Source organism: Henckelia pumila, chromosome 4 (genome assembly GCF_033568475.1).
Source record: "Henckelia pumila isolate YLH828 chromosome 4, ASM3356847v2, whole genome shotgun sequence".
Lineage (NCBI taxonomy): Eukaryota > Viridiplantae > Streptophyta > Magnoliopsida > Lamiales > Gesneriaceae > Henckelia > Henckelia pumila.
The window spans coordinates 21085149-21108840 of record NC_133123.1 but is presented as its reverse complement, the minus strand read 5'-3'; the positions used below and the strand labels follow the sequence as shown (position 1 = coordinate 21108840).

The following is a 23692-nucleotide window of genomic DNA, read 5'->3' as shown; positions in this document are numbered from 1 at the left end:
TTGAGATAACCACAGTTTCTTATTTGTCCTATCCCTGGAGATATTCATTCCAAGAATCTGTTTTGCTGGTCCTAAGTCTTTCATTACAAAAGATTATCAAGCTCCCCCTTAAGCTTGTCTATCTTGCTTGAATCATGACCAATGATCAACATATCATCAACATATAACAATAGTATGATGACATCATTGTCGTCGTATTTCTTAAGAAATACGCAGTGATCAGAACTGGTTTTCCTGTACCTGTGACTCATCATGAATGAATCGAACTTTTTGTACCACTGTCTTGGGGCTTGCTTCAATCTATACAAGCTTTTGTTCAACCGACACACCATGTTCTCTTTGCCTTTGACTTTGAATCCTTCTGGCTGATCCATATATATATTTCTTCATCTAGATCACCATGAAAAAATGCGGTCTTGACATCAAGTTGTTCTATCTCCAAATCCAAACTAGCAGGAAGTCCAAGAACAACTCTGATAGAAGACATCTTCACCACTGGTGAGAAAATTTCATCAAAATCAACACCTTTATTTTGGTTGACACCTTTTACGACTAGCCTCTCTTTGTACCTCAATCTTGATCCATTTTCTTCAGTCTTCACCCTGTAAACCCATTTATTTTTAAGTGCTCTCTTACCTTTTGGTAGATTTACCAATCCATAGGTATGATTGTCATGAAGCGATTGCATCTCATCTTTCATCGTTTCGATCCACTAATCTTTTTGGGCACTTGATACAACTTCTTTAAAACTTTCTGGTTCTCCGCCATCAGTGAGCATCACATATTCATGTGGACTGTATCTTGTAGAAGGTATTCTTTGTCTGGTTGACCTTCTAACCCCTGTCTCAGAAGGTTAATCTAAAGGGTTGCCTTGAGTATCATCTGGTTCAACTAACTCTTTATTATCACTTTGCATATCTCCCCCATGATCACGAACTATGGGTGAACGAACTGGATCTAGATTGACTCAGATTTCTGAATTGGATGATTGATATTCTTTATTGTGTTCAACATCACAACCAATCTCATCTTCAAGAAATACAACATCTCGGCTTCTAACAATCTTTTGATTTACTGGATCCCATAGTCGGTATCTGAACTCTTCATGGCCATAACCCAAAAATATGCACTTTTTGGATTTATCATCAAGCTTGAATCTTTCATCTTTTGGAATATGAACAAAAGCTCTGCATCCAAACACTCTCAAGTGTTTGTAGGAGACATCTTTTCCAAACCAAACTCTGTCAGGAACACCACCATCTAACGGAGCTGATGGAGAAAGGTTGATCTAATCAATTGCAGTTCTCATAGCTTCACCCCAAAAGAAATTGGGAAATTAGGACTGAGATAACATGCACTTTATCCTCTCACAAATTGTCCTGTTCATTCTTTCAGCCACTCCATTGTGTTGTGGTGTTTTTGGAACACTTTTCTCTAGCCTGATTCCATGAGTTGAGAAATATTGCTCAAATGGACCCCTGTATTCGCCACCATTGTCTGCGCGAACACATTTCAGTTTCAATCCATTTTCTCTTTCAACTTTTGCGTGAAAATTCTTAAAGATCTCAAGAACATGATCTTTAGATTTTAACGCAAAACACCAGACCTTTCGGGAGAAATCATCGATAAAGGTCATGAATTATAAAGCATCGCCGAGAGTTCTGTCTTTTATATAGCACAAGTCTGTGTGCACTAAATCCAAGCGTTGATTTTTTCTGGATGGATAAAAGCTTTGAAATGCAACTCTGTGTTGTTTTCCAGCTAGATAATCAACACAGGTTTCCAAGTGCATACCAAATACTTTAGGTAGGAGTTAATTTCTAGCCAAAGTTTCCATTCCTTTTTGGCTTATATATCCAAGTCTCTTGTGCCATAATTCAATAGAGGAATTTTTTGTAGATGTGTTTACCTCTCCACTGGATACCTTAGCCTGCATCATATAGAGAGAGTTCTGCTTCACACCTCTAGCAATAATGAGAGAACCTTTGGTGAGTTTCCATTTTCCTTCTCCAAAGTGACTGGCACAGCCTTCATCATCAAGCTTTCCAGTGGAAATGATATTAAGACGAATATCTGGAACATGGCCAACTTCTTTGAGAGTGAGATGAGATTCTGTATCTGTCTCCAAGACAATACTCCCCATACCAATGACTTCTGTCAAACCTTGATTGGTCATTCTAACTTTTCCAAAGTTTCCACTTTAGTAGGACACAAACATATCTCTGTGTGGAGTGATATGATATGAATCTCCGGAATCAATAATGCAATCAGTTTGTTGGTATGATAGACTGAAACATGAGTCATCACCAAGAATGATAATATCACCATCAGATGTAACTGCAGCTGTGTCTTTCTCTTCTGACTTTGTACCATTCCTTTGATCTCTCTTCTTTTTCCTGCATTCTCTTTCATAATGATTTGGACCTTCACAATAATGGCACTTGAATTCTTTTCTGGTCTTAGACTTCCCCCTGGATTTGTATCTTCCTTTCTGAGGACCTATGGTGTAACTTCGTCCTCGATTATCAGCCGTTTCTGTAACCAATGCCTTGGTTTCAGAGTTATATTCTTGCTCTTTTCTTCTAGACTCTTTAGTAAGAAGGCAATCTTTGACTGTTTGTAGTGTCATCTTTCCATCAAGAGCAGAATTACTGAGCGATACCACAAGAGTATCCCAACTATCTGGCAAAGAGCTCAGTAATAACAAGGTTGTAACTTCATCATCTAGGGCAATCTTCATGGTGGTAGATTTGTTGATTAAATCCTGGTAAGTATTTAGGTGCTCTGTCATATTTGCTCCTTCTTTGTATCTGAGTCGTGCGATACTTCTGATAATTGAGGCTTTGTTTAAGGCATTCTTTCTCTCAAATATAGCTTCAATTTTTCTCCACAAAGCATCAGCTTTTATCTTCGTTTGCAAAGTTATGAAAGATACTATGCTCGATAAAACTTCGTATGTAACCAACAGTTTTTCGATGCAGTATAGTCTATTCTTCATTTGATTAATTTTCTGGCTTGGCTTCATCACCACTCAATGGAAAGTACAAATCTTTGCAATATGGCAGATCCAACATGCTTGCCTTCCATATGGAATAGTTTGACCCGTTCAGTTTTAACATCCCTCCAAGGGGCTCCTCCATTGAACGTGTCTCTGATACCACTTGTTGGGAAAGATAGCCAAATTTAATTGATTTTTATGTAGCGGAAGCGTTTGATTCTTTTCCTCTTCAGTGATACTATCGGATCAAAGTGTTTCCATGATATCAATATTAATCAAGATAATATGCATGAATAAGAAAGACACAAGGATTTTTACGTGAAAAACCCAAATTAGAAAAAAATCACGGGACCGAAGTCCACCAAGAAAACTTCCACTATATCAATAATGAGTACAACGCATTCCTATCGTAATAGGAGATAACAACAACACTCCCTAGAACAATTTAGGGGATACCAAGAACTTCAAGAACAACGATTCTTGGATGACACACTCGATCTCACTTTACAAGTGGAACTCACACAAATCTAATCACGGAGAAAATTCTTTTTGATGTGGAAGATCGGACATCGCCGCAACCACATAGCATACTAAAATTTATCTAAATGACTAGGCTACAAAAAAAACACTCAATATTGCTTGTGTTTTTGGGATTTCTTGGGATGGTTTTGGAGCAAAGGTTTGTGATCTATTTATAGAAAAAATTTGGGGGGTTGTTGAAGTGTGAAACCATGGTGTGAATGACATCAAATTTGGTAGCCACCATGATTGATTTGAATTGTTGAATCCAAAAAATTTTGAGTTGAATTCCAACAGTATTTTACTCGTTTCATTTTTTCACTCATAAAAAACCTATCAAAACTCTATTAATCTTGTTATAACAATCAAACATGAAAGATACGATGTTTGTAAAAGATTATATGAGTCTTGCTATCATTCAAGAAAACTTGGTATCATTCAGGTAAACAATTTGCGTAAGACAGATTTATATTTATTTTCCTACAAGTTGTTTACGTTTGTTACTTCTGTTTTATGAAACCAACGTACGTCCAACATGTTCTTTTATTTTTCATAATTTATCATTGCAATTTGAGAAAGAGAATTAATATCGTTGTCATTTTTATTCCATGTGCAATCATATTGATTTTTCAAGTTTCTGTTCACATTTATGAATAGACAACGTAATACTTCTGGTTAATTAACCCATATATTCAACACAATAAATGAAATTAAATTAATTATCCATGATTACCTATTGGTAAATGAGATCCTATATGTACAGGAACTGCCCCAAGTAACATTTAAAGGTGAAGATTTATCAATACATGTGGGATCCATTATTTTCAGTGAACCTCACATATATTGATAAATTTCCACCATTGGATGCACTATTAAGACAGTGCATGTACAGGTAAGGAGAAATTTTTCATCCTTTCATGAGTGCAGTTGTCCATTTCGCTAAAAATAAATGTTAACAAAACAAAAAAATCACTTGTATTCATAAATTTGGATAATAATGGAAATAAATAAGTGGTCAACATATAAGAATCAATCATAATTGATTTTGTTGATAAAAGTAACATGAATAGTATAGTAAACGATCAAATGTCTTTATTTGAATCAGACCAGGATCAATATTATAATACATGCATCATATCTAATAATTATGTGTTGTAACATAAAGTGGATCCGCATAAAGGTTAATATCGGTGGAAATAATGGTAAAGTAACTCCGGACTAATGGGTGGTGATCGAGATATTATAGTACCGAATACTACGGCGACAAATGATTTGGAAATGCATGTGACATGATGCACTATAACCGCATCCTCAAACACATATAATACAAGTCATACTTTGCATAGACAACATATCATAAAATGAATTACGTACTATTTATATAGCAAGAGGATATCAAAACCGTCAAATTGTGCAATAAAAATTATATCAAATGAATTCATAAATACAATGAAATCATGGATTAAGAATAAGATAACCTATTTGCAAACTTTGTTTTCAATGTTTGGAATTTGAAAATTAAGTTTTAGAATGAAAATATAATTGAAAGGCTAAAAGTTCCAGTTGATTAATAATAATAATAATAATAATAATAATAATAATAATAATAATAATAATAATAATAATAATAAACACTCATTAAATCCAGAAAAAGTAACCAAGAGACAAAAAGATCAGATTTCTTACATTTATCGAGAACCTTTGTTTATTTTTATTGTTGTCGTTAGTACTTTTACTTTTAGTGACAATTATGATGCAGAGATCTGTTAAAATAAATTATGTATATTTATCACTCCTAGAAGTGGAATAATCATTAATCAAGGACTTTTTTAAATATAAATATAAATATGAGTTCTTTCCCAACACACATTTTGGCTACAATTTTTTTTTTACCGAAGCCATTATAATTGTCCGCCAGTATGCTATATATATATACATTGTTATGTTTTTCATGTCTAGAGAGACTTATCAATTCTGCTATTTGCTACAACTTATTCCTTTCAATGGATCGATTAATACAACTGTTGATATAAGCACGACAACAGCAATGACTCAATATTGTGTTTTCCCATCACAATTCAACTCACTTAGTACATCTAAAATGTGTAATGTATATTGAATTCTTCTTTATAGCTATAATCAACCCAGATTCAATAGTGCTCGGGGAATTATTTGCTATCAGAGAAGGCCTATTCGATGCCCATGATAAAGAATCTCATCCAAGTTCGTGTTTTGTTATATTTACATCACAATACAACAAAATAAATTTGGATGACAAGCACTGAAACTTTAAAAAGGTGGTAAGTTGGATCCGGATCCTCCAATGTCTCCAAAATATTTGTCATCGTTGAGACTATCACGTGCACATTTCCTTTCTGCATTCTCATTCAAAATTCTTGATTGTTCGGCCCGAAAGTTTTCACACAAAGATGGATCTTGAATAAAGTTGAGGTCGACTACTAAAATAAAAATAAAAATTCTTCTTGGAACCAAGTCAGATCCAACAGTAGGCGATTTTGTTCTGTTTTTATTTCATTTTGTTCCAATTTTCGTTCAGTTTTTTGCATACGTTTTATCTATAATTAATTGTTATGTTCACAATAAGGATTTTCTTGTGGGATAATTTTAAGATTTTTTTCTTGCCATAATCTCATTGATTCAATTGTCTATATTCATCTTCTTTCTTTTTCAATTTTGGTCGATGTGACGAAGTACCACCAATATTTTCATCACTGAAGTTAATCTCAAATGATGATAATCAAGGGGACGTTGATTTGGAGGAATATATTGCTTGTGCGTCTGATGTGGACATTCAAAAAATTCAATACCTCTTTGAATTGATGCTCATGAGGGGTTTGATGAAGCTGCATCCTTCTCCATATCTTTCATGATATACCATAAATGATCAAACTTAAACTCTTTCTTGAAATTAGCATTTATTTCATTAACTTTTTTGCACGAATTATATGTATATAAAATTAAAGCATAGTTAGATAATATAAAATAATTATAGTAATATATAAGTGTAGAAATTCCATGAAACAAAACTCACAATATTCATTTATGAAGCACAACTTAGATGGAGTTGTTCAACATGTTGAATGCTTGATTTTAATTTACTAATTGCCTCAATTATTAACCCCATACGAGCTTGCACGGATTCTTTTGTTACGAACTTCTGTCATGGTAGGTGATATGGAATTTTTGTAACTTTTCTCAACATGACTACAGAATTGACTTTTAGATTGGTTTATTCCTATGATAGTTTCTAGGGAAATGTCAAGATAAACATGAAAAAGGCGTATGTCTTCTTGATAAGAATAAGAAGCAGTTAATGCAGTCGAAGCCATTGAAAAAGCCATTGAAAATAAAATATGTAGGGAGATGAGAATAATATTTACAGAGAATGGCAATGGTGACTCGAAAAAAAATTATTTTATACCTATTTATAGAATTAGAAATGCTAGATGATATGAATTTGATAGTTGTGATTGCATGTAATATAATCCAACGGTGTATAAATAGGATCAGATTTATTGGATAGAAGATAAAGATCGTATGATTCCGATTAAATGAAATCTAATACGATGATGAATATAACAGATAATGACTTTTGGATATAGGATAAAGATCATATGGTTCTGATTAAATAAAATATAATCTGACAATGTATAAATAGGAATGGATTTACAATAATAAAATTCAATAGTTTCAATTTACAATAATATACAATATAATAACCGATTCCAATTTATTGGATAGATGATAAATATCATCAACCCAATATAATAATATGTTTAAATTTATGTATTTATTGGATAGATGATACAGATCATCTATCCAATTGGTTACAATATAAAATTATATGATTACAATAATTTACAATTTAAATTTCTATGGTACCAGCATATAACCATGGAATGATTTCTATTTGTATATATGATAAAAATCCTAAAGTTCCAATTAAATGAAATATAATTTAATCGTAAATAATTTGGATCTTATTTTTTTGATAGAGGATAAAATCCAATGGTTCCAATTGAACGAAATATAATCCAATGGTGAATAATTTCGATCTGATTACTTGAATAGAGGATAAAAATCCTATGGTTCTGATTGAACGAAATCTAATCCGAAGTTTTGTAAATCAAATCAGATTTTCTGGATATATGATGAAGATCCTATGGTTCCAATTAAATGAAATTTAATCTGACGTCGGTGAATAAATAGGATCTGATATGTTGGATAGATGATAAAAATCGTATTGTTCCAATTAAACGAAATCTAATCCCATGGCGAATAAATTGGTCAAATTATTTGGATAGAAGATAAAAATCCTATGGTTTCGATTGAACGAAATCTAATCCTACGATGTGTAAATCGGATCAGATTTCCTGGATTTACGATAAAGATCCTATGGTTCTAGTTAAATAAAATCTAACTCGACGGTGTCTAAATCAGATTGGATTATTAGATAGATGATAAAGATATATGAATAGATTTAGCTTATATATACATATATATATACATATATATATATATATATATATATATATATATATATATATCAATCATATGAAGGTACTCGAGTAATACGTAAAAATTTTCAACAATCAATATATACCATGAATTTTAAAATTTTCCATTTTTTTTCATTCAACATCATCAACTCATCTGGTGAATTTGATTCACATATTCTAGATCAATTTGAGTCCATTAATGAAACAAAAAAATTATTAGGGAGTCTAGCCATCAATAACACAATTTTAGCAGCTTCATATTCCGAGAAACATGAATCCGAATTCAAACATGGAGGGTCGATTCCCAGTCATATCGTAATTCGACGTGATCGAGAAATGGTTGATCGTAATCTATTCAATTATTATTTTGCTGAGAATCTAAGATACAATGACGTAATGTTTTTACGATGTTTTTGAATATCACTGGGCCTTTTTTCGTATTGTTGATGTGGTGAAGAGTCGCGGTCGTTATTTCACACAACGGGTAGATGGTCTTCGTCGACTTGGAATCTCTACTAATAAAAAAAATTGCAGTTGCAATGCGAGTGTTGGATTACAGTATAGCTGCAATGCAGTCATTGTCTTACGGTACACCTGCGGATACTGCTAATGAATATATTAAGATAAGAGAATTGACTACAGTTCAATGTCTTCAACGTTGTTGTCAGAATATTGTAGAGATGTTTGCAAAGCAATACCTAATGTCACCTACCCCAATTGATATCGATAGATACTGCATATTGGTGAAAAACATGGATTTCTTGGAATGTTGGGAAGCTTGGATTATATGCATTGAAGGTGACAAAATTTCCCAACAGCATGGGCAATATGCGGGCCATCGTAGTGGTTCTCTGACCATTATTTTTGAAGCGGTTGCTGATTATGATCTTTGGATATGACATGAATTTTTTGGTATGCCAGGGTCTAACAATGACATTAATGTTCTTGAGGCATCCAATCTATTTTAAAATCTTGCACAAGGTAGAACTCCTCCGGCAAATTACTTTATTGGTGAAAAAGAGTATCATCAAGTATATTACTTAGCTGATGATACATATCATAAATGGTTAACTCCTATGAAAACTATTCATGATCCACGTGGACCAAAAAAAAAATTGCAATGAAACAAAAGTCATGGATAAAAGATTTTGAACGCGCGTTTGGAATACCTCAATCATTATTTGCAATTTTAGCATCTCTGGCACATTCTTGGCAAAAAAAACACTTTCAAGATATAATGACTACATGTATTATAATGAACAATATGATTATCGAGGATGGGCGTGACTTGGATGCACCAATCCAAGATGTGATGAAAGCGACAACTCTGAATTTTAAAATGGTTACGTATCGAAATATAAGATTTCAAGAATTTTTTGCTCGATATAAAAAAAATTAAAGGATAGAGAGACTCACTTCGCACTACGAGATACACTAATATACCATTTATGAGATTTATATAGTAGTTCATTTATTTAAAACTTGGATATTTGTACTTCATTTCTATTTTAAGCATCATTTTAATATTTGTTGTATTTTAATATTTTATCTGAAAATTATTTTTATGTGTGATTGTAATTTTTTTAAATAATTAATTAATTACATTCAATTTATTCAATTAAGTAATAAGTTTAAGTATTTCAAATAATAAAATTAAATATTTTAAAATAATTTTTTAAATAGATTTAATTAAAATTTTAATTCATTAATATTTCTAATGAATATCTATACAAAAATTATTTTAAATATTAATTGTGTTTAAAAATATTTGTGGAATAAATTAGTTGTGAATAAAATAATAGGAAATATTTCGAAAATATTCATTTTAGTGTAGAGTTTAGAGTTACTGTGTTGGATATGAGTTTTGTATTTGGTGTAAGAATTACACTATTTTAAAGTTAGTGTTACACCAAGATAATGTAATGAGTTGGAGATGACCTAAGTCAATAAAACATATGTTATACATCCAATATAAATGTAACATTTATTATCATTAATGAAATATAAGTCACTCAAACATATGTTTATACATCAAATATATATGTAGCATCTACAATGATTAATCAAATATAAGTCATTCAAACATATATTTATACATGAAATATTTATGTAATATCTATGATCATTTATGAGATATAAGTCACTCAAGGAAGTTGGAAGAAAGTGTTTTTTGTCAAAAGGATTAGATTAATCTTGATTTCAACAGTGTTGAATGCTTTGTCGGTGTACTTTTTGTCTATTTTTAGGATACCCATAGGGTATCACGGAGGTATTGGAGAATATCACGAGAGACTTTTTATGGGACGGAGTCGATAGGGATTAACATTGTCATTTAGTTGCGAGAGAAAGGGTTTGTAAACCGAAGGAAATATGAGGTTTGTACATTGGGAACATTTGTTTGAGGAGTAGGGCTCTTCTAGGAAAATGGTGGTGGTGATTTTCTTCCGAGATAGACACGTTTCAAAAAAGGTTATTTTAACATCCCAAATGTGATTACTGTCCCCAGAGTAATAAAAGGGACTTTCCAGCTTGCTTATGACATCAGTCCACGCCATGAGAAACTTCCTAAGGGATCAACCATCTCCAAATTGTCACAAATCAAGCACGCTTAACTTTAGATTTCTTATGTGACGAGCTCTCCAAAAGAAGATGCACATCCATCTCTCACTCATTGGTGGAGTTTCCATCTTTCAGGTATTAACCACTTATATTGCGGACCATGTACCTCCCTACGTAGTTTGGCTTAAGGAATCAAGTGTCACATGGGGTTATAGTTAGCAAATATGGATTATAAGATCATAGTAAGGATGCAGATTTAGCAAAAAAACGTAACATTTAGAAGCGTCTGATAGGATCAGTTGAGTGTAGAGGGGGGATGAATACACCTAAAAAATTTCTCAACTGTAAACTATTAGAACTCAATCGGGTTAGCGACTGAATTCTTTCTTTCTTGGTGTCTATGTAAGTTGACAAACAAGTGTGATGCACGGAAAACTATCAACAAAAAGATTCTGAACACTGAGTATAGGAATGAATGCGAAACTGAATGAATGAGGTAAACTAAAATAAGAACACAATCAAATGTTTCTGGATATTTGGAGATTTCAAAAACTCCTATGTCACCCTTTCTTCCTCTTCGAAATGATAGAACTAGAAGACTTTGAATTTTACAATCAACTTGCAAAACCCCACTTCAAGACTAAGACTTACACAAAATCGTCTATCTCAGAACTCCTAACAACAATAACACAAAATACAGTCCTCGAAAGAATGTAAAACAAAAAGATTACTGTAACGCCCCAAAAATTTATTACCGATTTAATTGGCAATTTAAAATAATTATTGAGTTGGAAAAATAATTATTTCTGCCAAATGAGTTATAGAGTGTATTTACAAAATACACGTGCCAATTAGTCAATGAGTTTGAATATTTCTGGATATCTGGTAATATTGGTATTTTTGAGATAATTATTGAGATATTGGAATTAAAATAATTATTTATTCCAGATAATTTAATTTGGAGAAAATAATCAGTTTGGGTCACTGGTCAAAGCCTAAAATTGACTCAATTTATTTATTGGGAAATTTACTGGCCTAGTTGACAGATCAAAGTTTGCTATTCCAGATTATGGTAAAATGTGTTAAATTAAAATAACACAAGAGCATTGGAATGGTATCAGAGATGGTCACCAGCCGGAATACCCCGGGAAATAAGTGCTATGTGGGGCAAAGTGCTACGTGCGTGGGAGCCATCTCTTGAACCTGCGGGGCAAAGTGCTACATGACGGAAGACACCTCTTGAACCCGTAGAAGCCACCTCTAGATTCCCGGTGCTGGTGGATCGAAGGTCAGGTCGCGACGAGGACGTCGCGCTCTGAAGGAGGGGTGATTGTGAGACCCTTGTCCCACATGAAAAAAATAAAAGCTTTAAAATGAGTTTAAAATGGGATACAATGGACTTCTATAACAACTTGGGTTAATCATTTTCGTAAAGCGAGAACGAATACGAAGTAGTTGCTATAGGAGCCCATTGTGCAGTCGCGCAGGCGCGGGCCAGGGCCCGGGGCGTGACAATTACAACTCGATTACAATTGCAAAAATTGATCCTTCAATGATCGAATAAAATCTGAGAGTGTGTGCTTTGAGTTTCTCGATCAGTTTTGCTTGAAAGGCTTTGAAAACTGTTGTAATATATGATAGCAAGAGCGAAAGTGTCCGAGATCCTTCCTCAACTGATCGAAGTGCCTATTTATAGGCTTGGGTTCCAACGGTTATAATTTTAAATATTATCTAAAATCTTCAAATTCTTTCCATTCCACTGTTTGTATATGTCATGTCAACATTCTCTGCAAAAGGTACATTATGAATATGCATAGATCATCTGCAAAAATGTCAGTGTACGGATAACTTTATCCGATGAGGTAAACTGTGTCAATCTGAATATTCTCTGAGTATTGATTGAACTGATTGTGTGAACTTCAGCTTCCTGATGATGGCACTCTAGTGGCAGAGAGATAAGCTGAGAATTTTTGAATATAATAGCAGTTCAGCAATTGAGTACTTAGTCTCGGTAGTTAAAATGATATATCTTAGCAGTTGAGCGTGCGATCAGTTTACTTAGCCGCTCTATCCCAGTAATGCGAGCAGTTTAATATCTTTGGATCAGTTCTTAATTGGTAAACACTCTATTCCAGTGATGCGAGAAGTTTAATATCTTTTGAGCAGTTCTTAGTAGGTAAACTGATGCGTCTTAGTAATTGAGCATTTTAGCAGTTTACTTTTGTTTCCTCTGTTTTCGAGTTCAATTTAGCGATGCAATTGACAACTCAAAATACCGAAACTTAAAATCCCAACAGCGCTTTATTTAAGTTTATCTAAAAAATTTAACCAGATTTTCTTCAGTCTGTGAGGGTAGCGGTAAGTGTGGGGTAACTTAATCAATAAAGTTTTGGGAGGATAGGTGGTGAGCAGACTCTTTTAAGGATCTCTATCCATCTTTATTAATTCGAGGTTTTTTTGGCTTATAACAAACTCCTCTCTCATTTCTTTCAGTGGGATAATTCTTCATTTTCCTAGATTATTTTTTGGGATTTCATTTTCGGAGGTGTGAAGACTTTGGTTGACTTCAATTAGTTGTCATTAGATGGCTAAGATTAATCCTTATTATTGATCTTGATCTAACGGCTGAGATTTAATTCAAGAAATTGGTTAGTTAATCTGTTTGATTATTTAGCAACTTAGTATATAAGTCTTCATCTCCCGTGATGTGTTTGATGATCCGCACAAAAGGGCAAGACAAAAAGAGTATCTAATCCTCTGAGATAATTCGAGAGCCACACCATTGGAATCAAGCTGATTCTTCTCTAAATTTCGAGCTTGAGTCAAGTGCAGAAGATCGAAAGCAGAGTTCCTGATTAATCTGTCTAAGTTCTTCTTTTATTTTTCTGGTGAAGATTGTAATTGTTCTTGTGAGAGTATTGTAACGATTGAAACTCTTGATTCATAGTGAATTCATTTGGGATGATTTCCAGAACCTTGGATGTAAGATTGATCTCAATTCGAACCAAGTAATTGTAGTGTTCTTGCGTTCTTTTCTTGCATTGTTATAATGCTTAGAACTTGTTGCTTGATTGTGTATGTGAATTGTGTCTTCTGAGAGTCATATTCTGGGGTTAGATTACAATAAGTGGTATCAGAGCCTCAAGATTAAGATCTTGGGGCGAAAGAGTTCGATTGGTGGTTCTCCGTCTTCTCTGCAATTGACTCTGTCGATAATCCTCTTGATAAAGATGTCTACTGGCCAGGGACATTATTTAACAATGCCCACATCAAAGTTTGAGGTGGAGAAATTCGATGGGAAGAATGATTTCAATTTATGGAGAGAGAAGATGGTTGCTCACCTTGGTAATCTAGGATTGGATGAAGCCTTACAAGGTGAAACCAAGATCCCGAATACAAAATAGAACAAGACAGATATATTAAAGAAGGAAAGGAATATGATTGTCCTTAGTCTAAGTGATCAAATCCTCAGAAAAGTTGTAAGGAAGAAATCCGTAGCTGACATGTGGCTTAAGCTAGAGAAATTATACATGACAAAGACCTTGCCCAATAGGATATATCTGAAACAAAAGTTCTACAACTATAAAATGGACGAAAACAAGACAATAAATTAAAAACATTGATGAATTCACTAAGCTGCTGGCAAATTTGGAGAATATGGATGTAAAGATTGATGATGAGGATCAAGCCATCTTTCTACTGAATTTTTTGCCTCAATCATATGATCAGCTGAGGAACACTCTCAAATATGGGAAAGAAACACTCACTCTTGATGAAGTAATAGTAGCGCACGATGGTAAATGGAGACCTCGATCAAGATCTAAATCAAGGCCAAAGAGGATATGCTATTCTTGCAAGAAGGAAGGGCACATCAGGAGTTTTTGTCCTTCTAGGAAGCCAGGTCAAGGAAAAAAAACAGCCTCAATCACTAATACAGCAAATATATTGGAAGAATATGAAGTTGTTGAGGTACTATCTATATCGTCTGAAGACACTAAAGAAGATTGGATATTGGATTCAGGATGTTCTTACCATATGACTCCAAGAAATGACTTGTTTACAGATTTGAGACAAGTTGAGGCTGGTTATGTATTGCTGGGAAATAATGAATCTTGCAAGATTCATGGTATTGGATCTATAAGGTTGAAAATGTGGGATGGCACAGTAAAGGTGATAAATGATGTGAGATACATTCCTTGTAATGGTCCGGAAGCGTCCCTTCACAGCTCAGGGGGCCCGCAACCATTTTCTAACTCATGGCCTTCTCCCCACCTGGCTAGTGGAGTTTTTGTCATTCCCAGGGATCGAACCTTGTACCTCCAGGCTTAAGTACAAAGTCTTTTGATCCCTGGTACCATTGAGCTAGTCTAGCACAATGGTACCAGGGATCAGAACACTTTGTACTTAAGCCTGGAGGTACAAGATTCGATCCCTGGGGAGGGCAAAAACTCCCCTAGCCAGGTGGGAAGAAGGCCATGAGTAGCAAAATGGTTGCGGGCCCCCTGAGCTGTGAAGGGACGCAACCGGAACATTACAAAAAAGGGCGCCCTTTTTTGTAATGGTCCGGTTGCGTCCCTTCACAGCTCAGGGGGCCCGCAACCATTTTGCTACTCATGGCCTTCTCCCCACCTGGCTAGAGGAGTTTTTTTTCCCTCCCCAGGGATCGAACATTGTACCTCCAGACTTAATTACAAAGTATTTTGATCCCTGGTACCATCCTTAGGTACTCTAGATCAAAAAGGGCTAAGTTACAAAGCTCAAAATGGAATACTTAATGTATAAAAGGTTCGCTAGTTGTCTTGAAGGAATCCTCAAACACGGCCTCTATGTACTTCAAGGGACTACTCTAACAGCAGAAGTGAATGTATCTACACCAGAAAAAGACAGTACTCACCTTTGGCATAAGAGAATCGGCCATATGAGTCTTGGAGGATTTTAAGAGTTGAGCAAACAACAGCTTTTGGATTCTAAACAGATTAGTAATCTTGACTTCTGTGAAAATTGAGTATTATTAAGCAAGGCTCACAGACTCAAATTCAATACAGCCACTCCCAATACAAATTTACCTCTTGATTATATACATGCAGATTTGTGGAGTTCACCTAAAGAACCTCTTTCACTTTCTAAATGTCAATATTTCATTTCATTGATTAATGAACTTCTTAAGAACAAAAGATGAAGTTTTTAATAAGCTTGTTGAATGGTAAAGATTAGTTGAAAATCAGTCAGGAAATAAAATTAAAACACTAAGAACCGATAATGGTCTTGAGTTTTGCAATCATGAGTTTTATGATTTCTGTGCAAAGAATGATATTGTTAGGCATAGACTTGCACATGAACACCAAAACAAAATGGTGTTGCAGAACGCATGAATAAAACTATTATGAATAAAGTTAGATGCATGTTGAATGAAAGTTGTTTACCTTCTAAATTCTGGGCAAAAGCTGCATCCACAGCTTGCTACTTGATAAATCTGTCTCCATCTTCAGCTATTGATTTTATGGTTCCTGAGCATAAATGGTCTAAGAAAAAACCAACTTATAAACATCTTAAAACCTTTGGTTGTGTTGTATTTATTCATACGAACCAAGGAAAATTAAGTCGCAGAGCAAAGAAAGAAGTTTTCCTTGGTTCTCCAAATGTTGTTAAAGGTTACAAGGTTTGGCTTTTAGATGATCTTAAGTGTGTAATAAGTACAGATGTGATCTTTAATGAATGTGAATTCTATAAAACTAACAAGCTTGTTAAAGGATCAGCCAACACTAAACAAGTTGCGCAGAGTTTTATGGACAGGGATGAACAGCAGATTCATAAAACTAATGCAAATCAAGATGAAGGTGGATTAAACCACCACACTCCAAAAGGCTTCTATGAAATTCATCAGAATTAAAGTCAAGCAACCGATCAAGATGATGCTAAGATGGATGTAAGTCGAAGTGAATGAGATGATCCTAATCAGGATCAACATCAAGGTAAATATCTTCTTGCAAGAGATAGAGTAAGAAGAGAAATCAGATTTCCATCTAGATTTTCTTCATCCGAATTCACTACCTTTGAACTAAATGTGTCTGACTTAATGGACTTAGAAGAACCATCGACATATACAGAAGCTATGAGGTGCAAAGATTGGAATCAGTGGGAGAAAGTAATGAAAGATGAATACACATCTCTCATTAAGAACAACACCTAGGTGCTAGTTGATAAACCAAAAGATAAGAAGGTCATTGGTTAAAAGTGGGTGTACAAAAGGAAATCAGGAGTACCAGGGGTGGAAATACCAAGATATAAAGCAAGATTAGTGGCAGAGGGGTTCTCACAGATTGAAGGAGTGGACTATCATGAGGTATTTTCTCCAATGGTTAAGCATACCTCCATCAGAATTCTACTAGCAATTATAGCTATATAAGACTTGGAGCTTGAGCAATTAGATGTCAAGACAACCTTCTTACATGGGAATCTAGAAGAAAGGATTTTCATGACTCAACCAGAAGGCTTCGAAATTGATACACAAGCTGGAAAGGTTTGCTTGTTACAGAAATCAATTTATGGCTTAAAGAAATCTCCTAGACAGTGGTATAAGTGTTTTGATGATTTTATGTTGCTGCAAGGATATACCAGATCAAAATTTGATAGATGTGTATACTTTAGGATGCTACCTAACAAGTTACATATCTATCTTCTAATCTACGTTGATGATATGCTTATTGCATGTAAAGATCCTAAAGAGATACAAAGGTTAAAGGCTTCTCAAACTGAATTTGAGATCAAAGATCTCGGATCAGCTAAACAAATCTTGGGAATTGAAATCAGCATAAATAGATATCTGAATACATTGTCTCTGTCACAAGAGAATTATGCTAACAAAGTCATGTCTCTTTAACATGGTAGATTCCAGGGTTGTAAGCACTCCAGTAGGTGCTCATTTCAAACTAATGGTTGTAAAAGACGATCAAGAAGAGTTGGAATCACTTCATATGAGAAACATACCATACTCAAATGCAGTTAGGAGCATTATATATATGATGGTATCAACAAGGCCTGATATATCATATGGACTAGGACTTGTAAGTAGATTTATGAGCAAATCAAGCAGAGAACATTGGCAAGCTATCAACAGGTTGTTTAGATACTTAAAGGGATCCACAAAACTGAAGCTTAAGTACTCAAAACGATCAGCAATCACTTGTGAAGTTGAAGGATATTGTGACTCGGATTATGCATCCGACCTTGATAAGTGAAGGTCAATTTCAGGTTATGTTTTTACAGTTGGTGGGAATATAGTAAGCTGGAAATCAAGTCTTCATAATGTAGTAGCCTTGTCCACGACTGAAGCAAATTATATCTCTCTTACTGAAACAGTAAAGGAAGGCCTATGGATTAAAGGCTAGGTTTTGTTACAAAGTTGGGCTTTGATCAAAAGGTTGTTACAGTTTTCTATGATTCTCAAAGTGCTATACATCTGTTCAAGAACTCAGTGTTCCGAGAACAAACAAAACACATTGACGTCATGCTGCATTTTGTAAGAGATATCATCTCACAAGGGTCTGTTAATATCCAGAAAATTGATAACTTGGTAAATCCAGCGGACATGATAACAAAGGTGGTATCAGTTGGTAAGCTAAAAGAAGCTTTGAGTAAGCTCAATGTGATAAATTAAACAAACTTTATCTGATGGGAACTCATTTGAATTGGCTATGAACATCAAATTTCATCAAAGGTGGAGATTTTTTAAGACTTTGGTTGACTTTAATTAGTTGTCATTAGATGGCTAAAATTAATCCTTATTATTGATCTTGATCTAACGGCTGAGATCTAATTCAAGAAATTGGTTAGTTAATCTGTTTGGTTAGTTAGCAACTTAGTATATAAGCTTCAGCTCCCGTGATGTGTTTGATGATCCGCACAAAAGGGGAAGACAAAAAGAGTCGAATCCTCTGAGATAATTCGAAAGCCACACCATTGGAATCAAGCTGATTCTTCTCTAAAGCTCGGGCTTGGGTCAAGTGCAGAAGATCGAAAGCAGAGTTCCTGATTAAGCTGGCTAAGTTCTTTTATTGTTTTTGGTGAAGATTGTAATTGTTCTTGTGAGAAGGTTGTAACGATTGAAACTCTTGATTCATAGTGAATTCATTTGGAATGATTCCCAAAACCTTGGATGTAGGATTGATCTCAATCCGAACCAAGTAATTGTGGTGTTCTTGCGTTCTTTTCTAGCATTGTTATAGTTCTTAGAACTTGTTGCTTGATTGTGTGTGAATTGTGTCTTCTGAGAGTCATATTCTGGGGTTAGATTACAACATGAGGGATTTAAGAGATGAGGAAGTGAACGAGTTGAGTTTCTTGATAGGGTCCTTGGAGAGAGTTAGTTTGGTTCGAGGGGTTGCAGATATTAAAAAATGGGTTGGATATCAATTGAGTATTTTTTTTTTTGTCAAATCTTTCTGTGAGTCCTTCTTTCTAATAAGTAATTTTCTATATTTCTCCCTTTTCAATGTCAATCGAAAAGCGTCAATCCCAATCATGGATTGCGGTGTAGGGTAAGATATCAACCTGTGATGATCCAAAAGAAATGACCTATTTGTACTCTTTACCTAAGCTGATGCATGTTGTGTTGGCAAGATGAGGAGACCCAACACTTACATTCATTCCCCTTTCACGGCACATCTTTGGTTAAGAGCAGTGGAGGAGTCGAGCATGGTTTGGGTAACTCCGAGGTCAACAAAGAAGTTAATTCATGTTGATATTAGAAGTGGCCTTGAAAGAAGGGGTAGAATTTTTTGGACAGTGTTTACATTGCAATTGTTGGTTTGGTTGGAGAGAAATAACAAGATTTTTTATGATATAGCAAAGTTGGTTGAAGCATGTTGGAACAAGACTGATTCCAACATGGACAACCAAGGACATTGAGTTTAAAGCATTACCGATTTCAATTTATCAAGGGATTGGAATTTTATATTTTGTTAATTTGCCCGAATTATAGTTGTCTAGTGTGCATTATGTTGGTCTGCTTTTTGTAATTAATTATTATTTATAATCTAATGCAGTATACATTTTATTTTAAGAACAAAGTTATCTAAAAAACATTAGAAATACGCGAAATTAATACTCACATCACATTGATTATTATAGAAGTATTTGCAAAATATTATGTTTTTATAAAAGTGATAATTTATAATTATAAATTAGTTAAAAAAAATCAAAAGTTGGTAGTCTAAAGTGTTTGGAAAAAAATGTGAAAATCTAAAAATCAAAGTTTTGATAAATAAGTGATTAGAGTGATTTTAACATTGACCTTTTTATTAGAATCACTTTTGGAGAATCATAATCAACAAATGACTAATTTTTTGGATTTCAATTAAGTTAAGCATAAGCTAACACATAATCTAAGTTTAAGAAACACACCAAAGTAATTTTTCTAAGCCAAAATCTAATAATCATTTTTTAGTGATTGCAAACACTCTCTAAAATCACTTGTAGCTTTTCACAAATTTTGCCTGTATAAACGAAAAAGAGATCATCACTTCCAAATCTTGTGGACATAATAACCTGGATACTTTATTTCATAGATCTTCGCTACATTTTTCATTTTGCCTTTATAGGCTAGTAGTTGACGATTATGTGTGAACCTCGATATTTTATGTAGAGGTGTCAATGGGCTGGCCCGCCCGTCGCAACCCACCATTAGGTAGAGCGAGACTGGCCGATCCACCTATAAAACGGGTAGGAAAAACCCCAACTCAACCTACCTATTTTATTAAATGACGAAACGAACCAATTCGACGGGCTTACATATAAATTGGCAGGTTTAGATGGATCAACCCGCAACCCACCACAATCCACTGATAGGCGAGATGGTCGGGCCGACCTACTTTTTAGGCGGGTTGAAAAATTGCCAACTCAACCCACTTATTTCTTATAACGAGGCGAGCAAACCCGATGAACCTAACCCATTTTGACACCTCTAATTTCATAAGATACATCTCCTAGTATCCTATTTATACGAGAAGACATGTTGAGGCATGAACTTGGGCCCAAAGTTTTAGAACAAGCAAGTGGTTACTCACATTCGAGACAATTGTTTTCGAGTGTTGAATCTATGACGCCAAAACAATTCAAGAAACTATGTCATACCAAAGAGAACACATTGGTGCATTTGTAAGATCTCATCAAAATAATGACAACAACAATACTCCCTGGTCTTCTTTAACTGTATCTGAGAAAGACACTGGAAACTAACAGCATCAACATATTGTCCCCCGAGTAGATGATAACATACGGGTTCTGGTTCAAATTCCCACATTCAAGCAATCATTCTACTTAAACATAAAGGTTAGTTTGACAAGTTTTCAGCAGTTCCTACATACTGTTTTGTGGCTGTTCAAGATCTAAGAGCTTTTGTCCGAGAAACCTGTTTCAGTGGATACTTGCGGGGAAGAAAATGATGGATTTGCTGGCGACCTGTCTGCATTCTTGTTTTGCGCCACCGATTCAAAACCAGGGGGAATTTCACTTTCGAACAAGGCATCCACGGCTGAGAGATAGAAGGATGGACTCGCAGGTACCCTTTCAACAGTATTGTTTTGACTAGTGGATTCAAAACCAGGGGGGATTTCACTCTCAAACATGGTGGGTTCTTCGGACGCGGATGCACGTCTGCCTCCATCTTGACTGTACGGAATTTCTGGAAAAGGTAAATTATCATCAAGTGGTATCTCCCCTGTAAGTGTCTTATACGCAAATTCTAGGCAAGGATCGGTCCAGGAGTCCCCAAATTCATAGCAAGGCTGCGTATCTTGGGATGTTGCATCATCGTTTGGTTGCTTACCATTGGTCTTCCCTTCAGTTTGCTCTTTCAAATTAGCATTGTCCTCTGCAAGAGGGTTTTCAACTTTGTTCGACAGCTCTTCATTCAAAGTGGTGTTGCCCTCTGCAAGAGGTTTTTCAACATTGTTCAACGGATCATCTCCTTGAAGAGTTTCCTCGACCGCATTTGCATGATCTGCAACTATTATTGTGGGATCGAACCCAGAAGGCAGAGGAACACTAGTTGCAGAGGATCTCTTAGTCGCAGCCCTGTGCGTCCGTTCACTTAATTCAACATTGGAGAGCATCTCAGGTTCGGACTTTGCAAGCCTCTTTGAAGCCCGTGATGGCAAGTTCAAATCTCTTCTTTTCTTGGATTTTAGTAATTCTGACTTTGTTCCATGAGTTCGATTTTCAGTCTCACTTTCTGGAAGTTTCTCTTCAGTGAAAGCATCATTAATAGAGGAGCAAATAGCTAAAACGTCAGCCATTGCCTTTTCATCTTGTTTAGAGCAATCCTTTGTGTGCGCAGGGCCAATTTTCATGTCAAAGAGTTTATTTGAATTTTCACTTGAAAGCTGTCCTCTAAAACTGTCAGATCCAGCAGATGCAACTATCAAGGTATTGGCCGTTGATGCTACTTGAGTTTTGGCACTGGAACCACCTCCACCTAAAAACAGACGAGCCACCCTGTCAGAACTGCAGATGTTTGTAATGGCTAAAGACAGTTTCTTCCTAAAATAGGGCGAAAAAATTAGTACCATTTGCTTTTAATTCTCCACCAACAAAAAGCTTTGTCTTGGTCTCAAGTTGCTCGGACAACTTTTTATTAATTGGAGAGGACTACAAACAAAAAAAGGTTTTCTCAGAGAACGAAATAGCAAACCCAAATATCGAGAAAACACTAAACGAAGGGATTATTATTTCGGATTGGGAACAAAAACTTCTGTGTAGAGACAAAACAAGTTTAGCTGGCCTAAGGATAGTTGATCCATGGTTATCGATCTAGTTAATATTAGTTATAAACCATTAGTCAAACCATGATTAAATATATAGATTTACCAGGGATGGACAGACAATTCGCCAGTTGAAACATGTTACTTGGACCAGCCTGTCTAATTTCATAACACACACTGGAGACTATCCATACGCAAATTAGCGCATCTGTGCTTGATGACCATCCATTTTGCTTATGCCAGGTAAATTTTGACATGGCCTTATATTAAATAAATGCCAAGTCTGTTTAGATGTACCAGTTTTGTTATTGTTATTAGTAGCCCAGGTATAAAATTTTGGAATATCTAATGAATGCAACTTGTTATGGGCGATAAGCTAACTAATAGATTTCAGGAGCAAATCAATCAAATCATAAAATGGAGAATATATATTAGACGATTTTTTTTTAAAAAAAAGGAAACAAATTATTCATAAATAAGTGTGAGACCAAGTTTTTTAACTCACAGAGGTTTTCTTCTTAACGGAATTGGGATCATCTATTTCCCTCCTTTTTGGTCTGATGGCACAGCTACTGATATCGTTGGTTTCCAGATACCGCAAAACATCCTTTTTAGAACGAAATACGTAGCCACTGACTGGATCTGTGTAAAACTGTGGAAATTAAGCATAAGATCAATAATGAGCATTGATCATTAGAACCTGGTCCAAACACTGCATAGCAATATCTTTAGAGTGAGAGACAAAACATGTTGACAAGACATGTGATGGCATACACCTCCGTGCCATAAATGATTAAGGTTCTGCTCTTAGAAAACTAAGTATAAAATCATTAATCACCGGATCCTTTCTAATCTTGTCTCCAGATTGACTTGTTCTGATTTCCTTGATCCAACCTGGAGGTAGCCCATCAGAGGATGTAATCTCAGTAGCAACCTGGATATCTTTGAGAAGTCAGAAGGAAAATTGCATAAGATGGTTAGAACGCATTGCAGAGTTCATCATAGCACGAACCGCAGACAAAGGGTGCTGGCTGTTCTTTTTTATTTCAGTAATGCAAGCCGCATCTATCATGGATTTGCATTTCATAGATGCTTCCGGCTTCAAAGAAGATTCACCAGAATTGTCAAGCTGAGAAGATAAAGTTTCACAATTTTTCAAAAAAATAAGGAACAAAGGGGCTGCAGATCTGAAATACTTTGGATCTAATAAAGGATAAATAAAGGCACGTGTTAGGTGCTTGGAGCCTTGGAGGATAGCATTTTTGTGGTAAAATAGATAGTTTACTGAATTTAAAAACCCGATCTTATTCACAGAATTTTTCATATTTATAAAGAAC

At 35.0% G+C, this 23692-nt stretch overlaps 2 protein-coding genes across 6 annotated transcripts in view; one reads left to right on the top strand and one right to left on the bottom strand.

The window, feature by feature from the left end:
- Positions 1–15979: 15979 nt before the first annotated feature.
- Positions 15980–16486, top strand: LOC140860631 (uncharacterized mitochondrial protein AtMg00710-like). The gene has a single exon (XM_073263634.1). It carries the CDS (start codon positions 15980–15982, stop codon positions 16484–16486), a length of 507 nt encoding a protein of 168 aa, XP_073119735.1.
- A 4166-nt stretch (positions 16487–20652) lies between these two features.
- The window catches only part of LOC140859917 (uncharacterized), a 32837-nt gene continuing 29797 nt past the window's right edge, over positions 20653–23692 (bottom strand). For 3 of the 5 annotated variants that reach the window (XM_073262537.1, XM_073262539.1, XM_073262541.1), the window contains exons 27-31: positions 23368–23484; positions 23194–23289; positions 22861–23007; positions 22161–22242; positions 20653–22069 (exon numbers count right to left, since the gene is read on the bottom strand). In XM_073262537.1, coding sequence (XP_073118638.1) covers positions 20982–22069; positions 22161–22242; positions 22861–23007; positions 23194–23289; positions 23368–23484 — 1530 coding nt within the window. In that variant the 3' untranslated portion in view covers positions 20653–20981. Of the gene's footprint in view, positions 22070–22158; positions 22243–22860; positions 23008–23193; positions 23290–23367; positions 23485–23692 lie in introns of all 5 variants that reach the window. The other 2 variants (XM_073262538.1, XM_073262540.1) reach the window with 2 other exon arrangements.

Excerpts from the sequence above, each read along its gene's own strand:
- LOC140860631 (XM_073263634.1), top strand. The coding sequence starts at position 15,980 with ATGAATAAAGTTAGATGCATGTTGAATGAAAGTTGTTTACCTTCTAAA.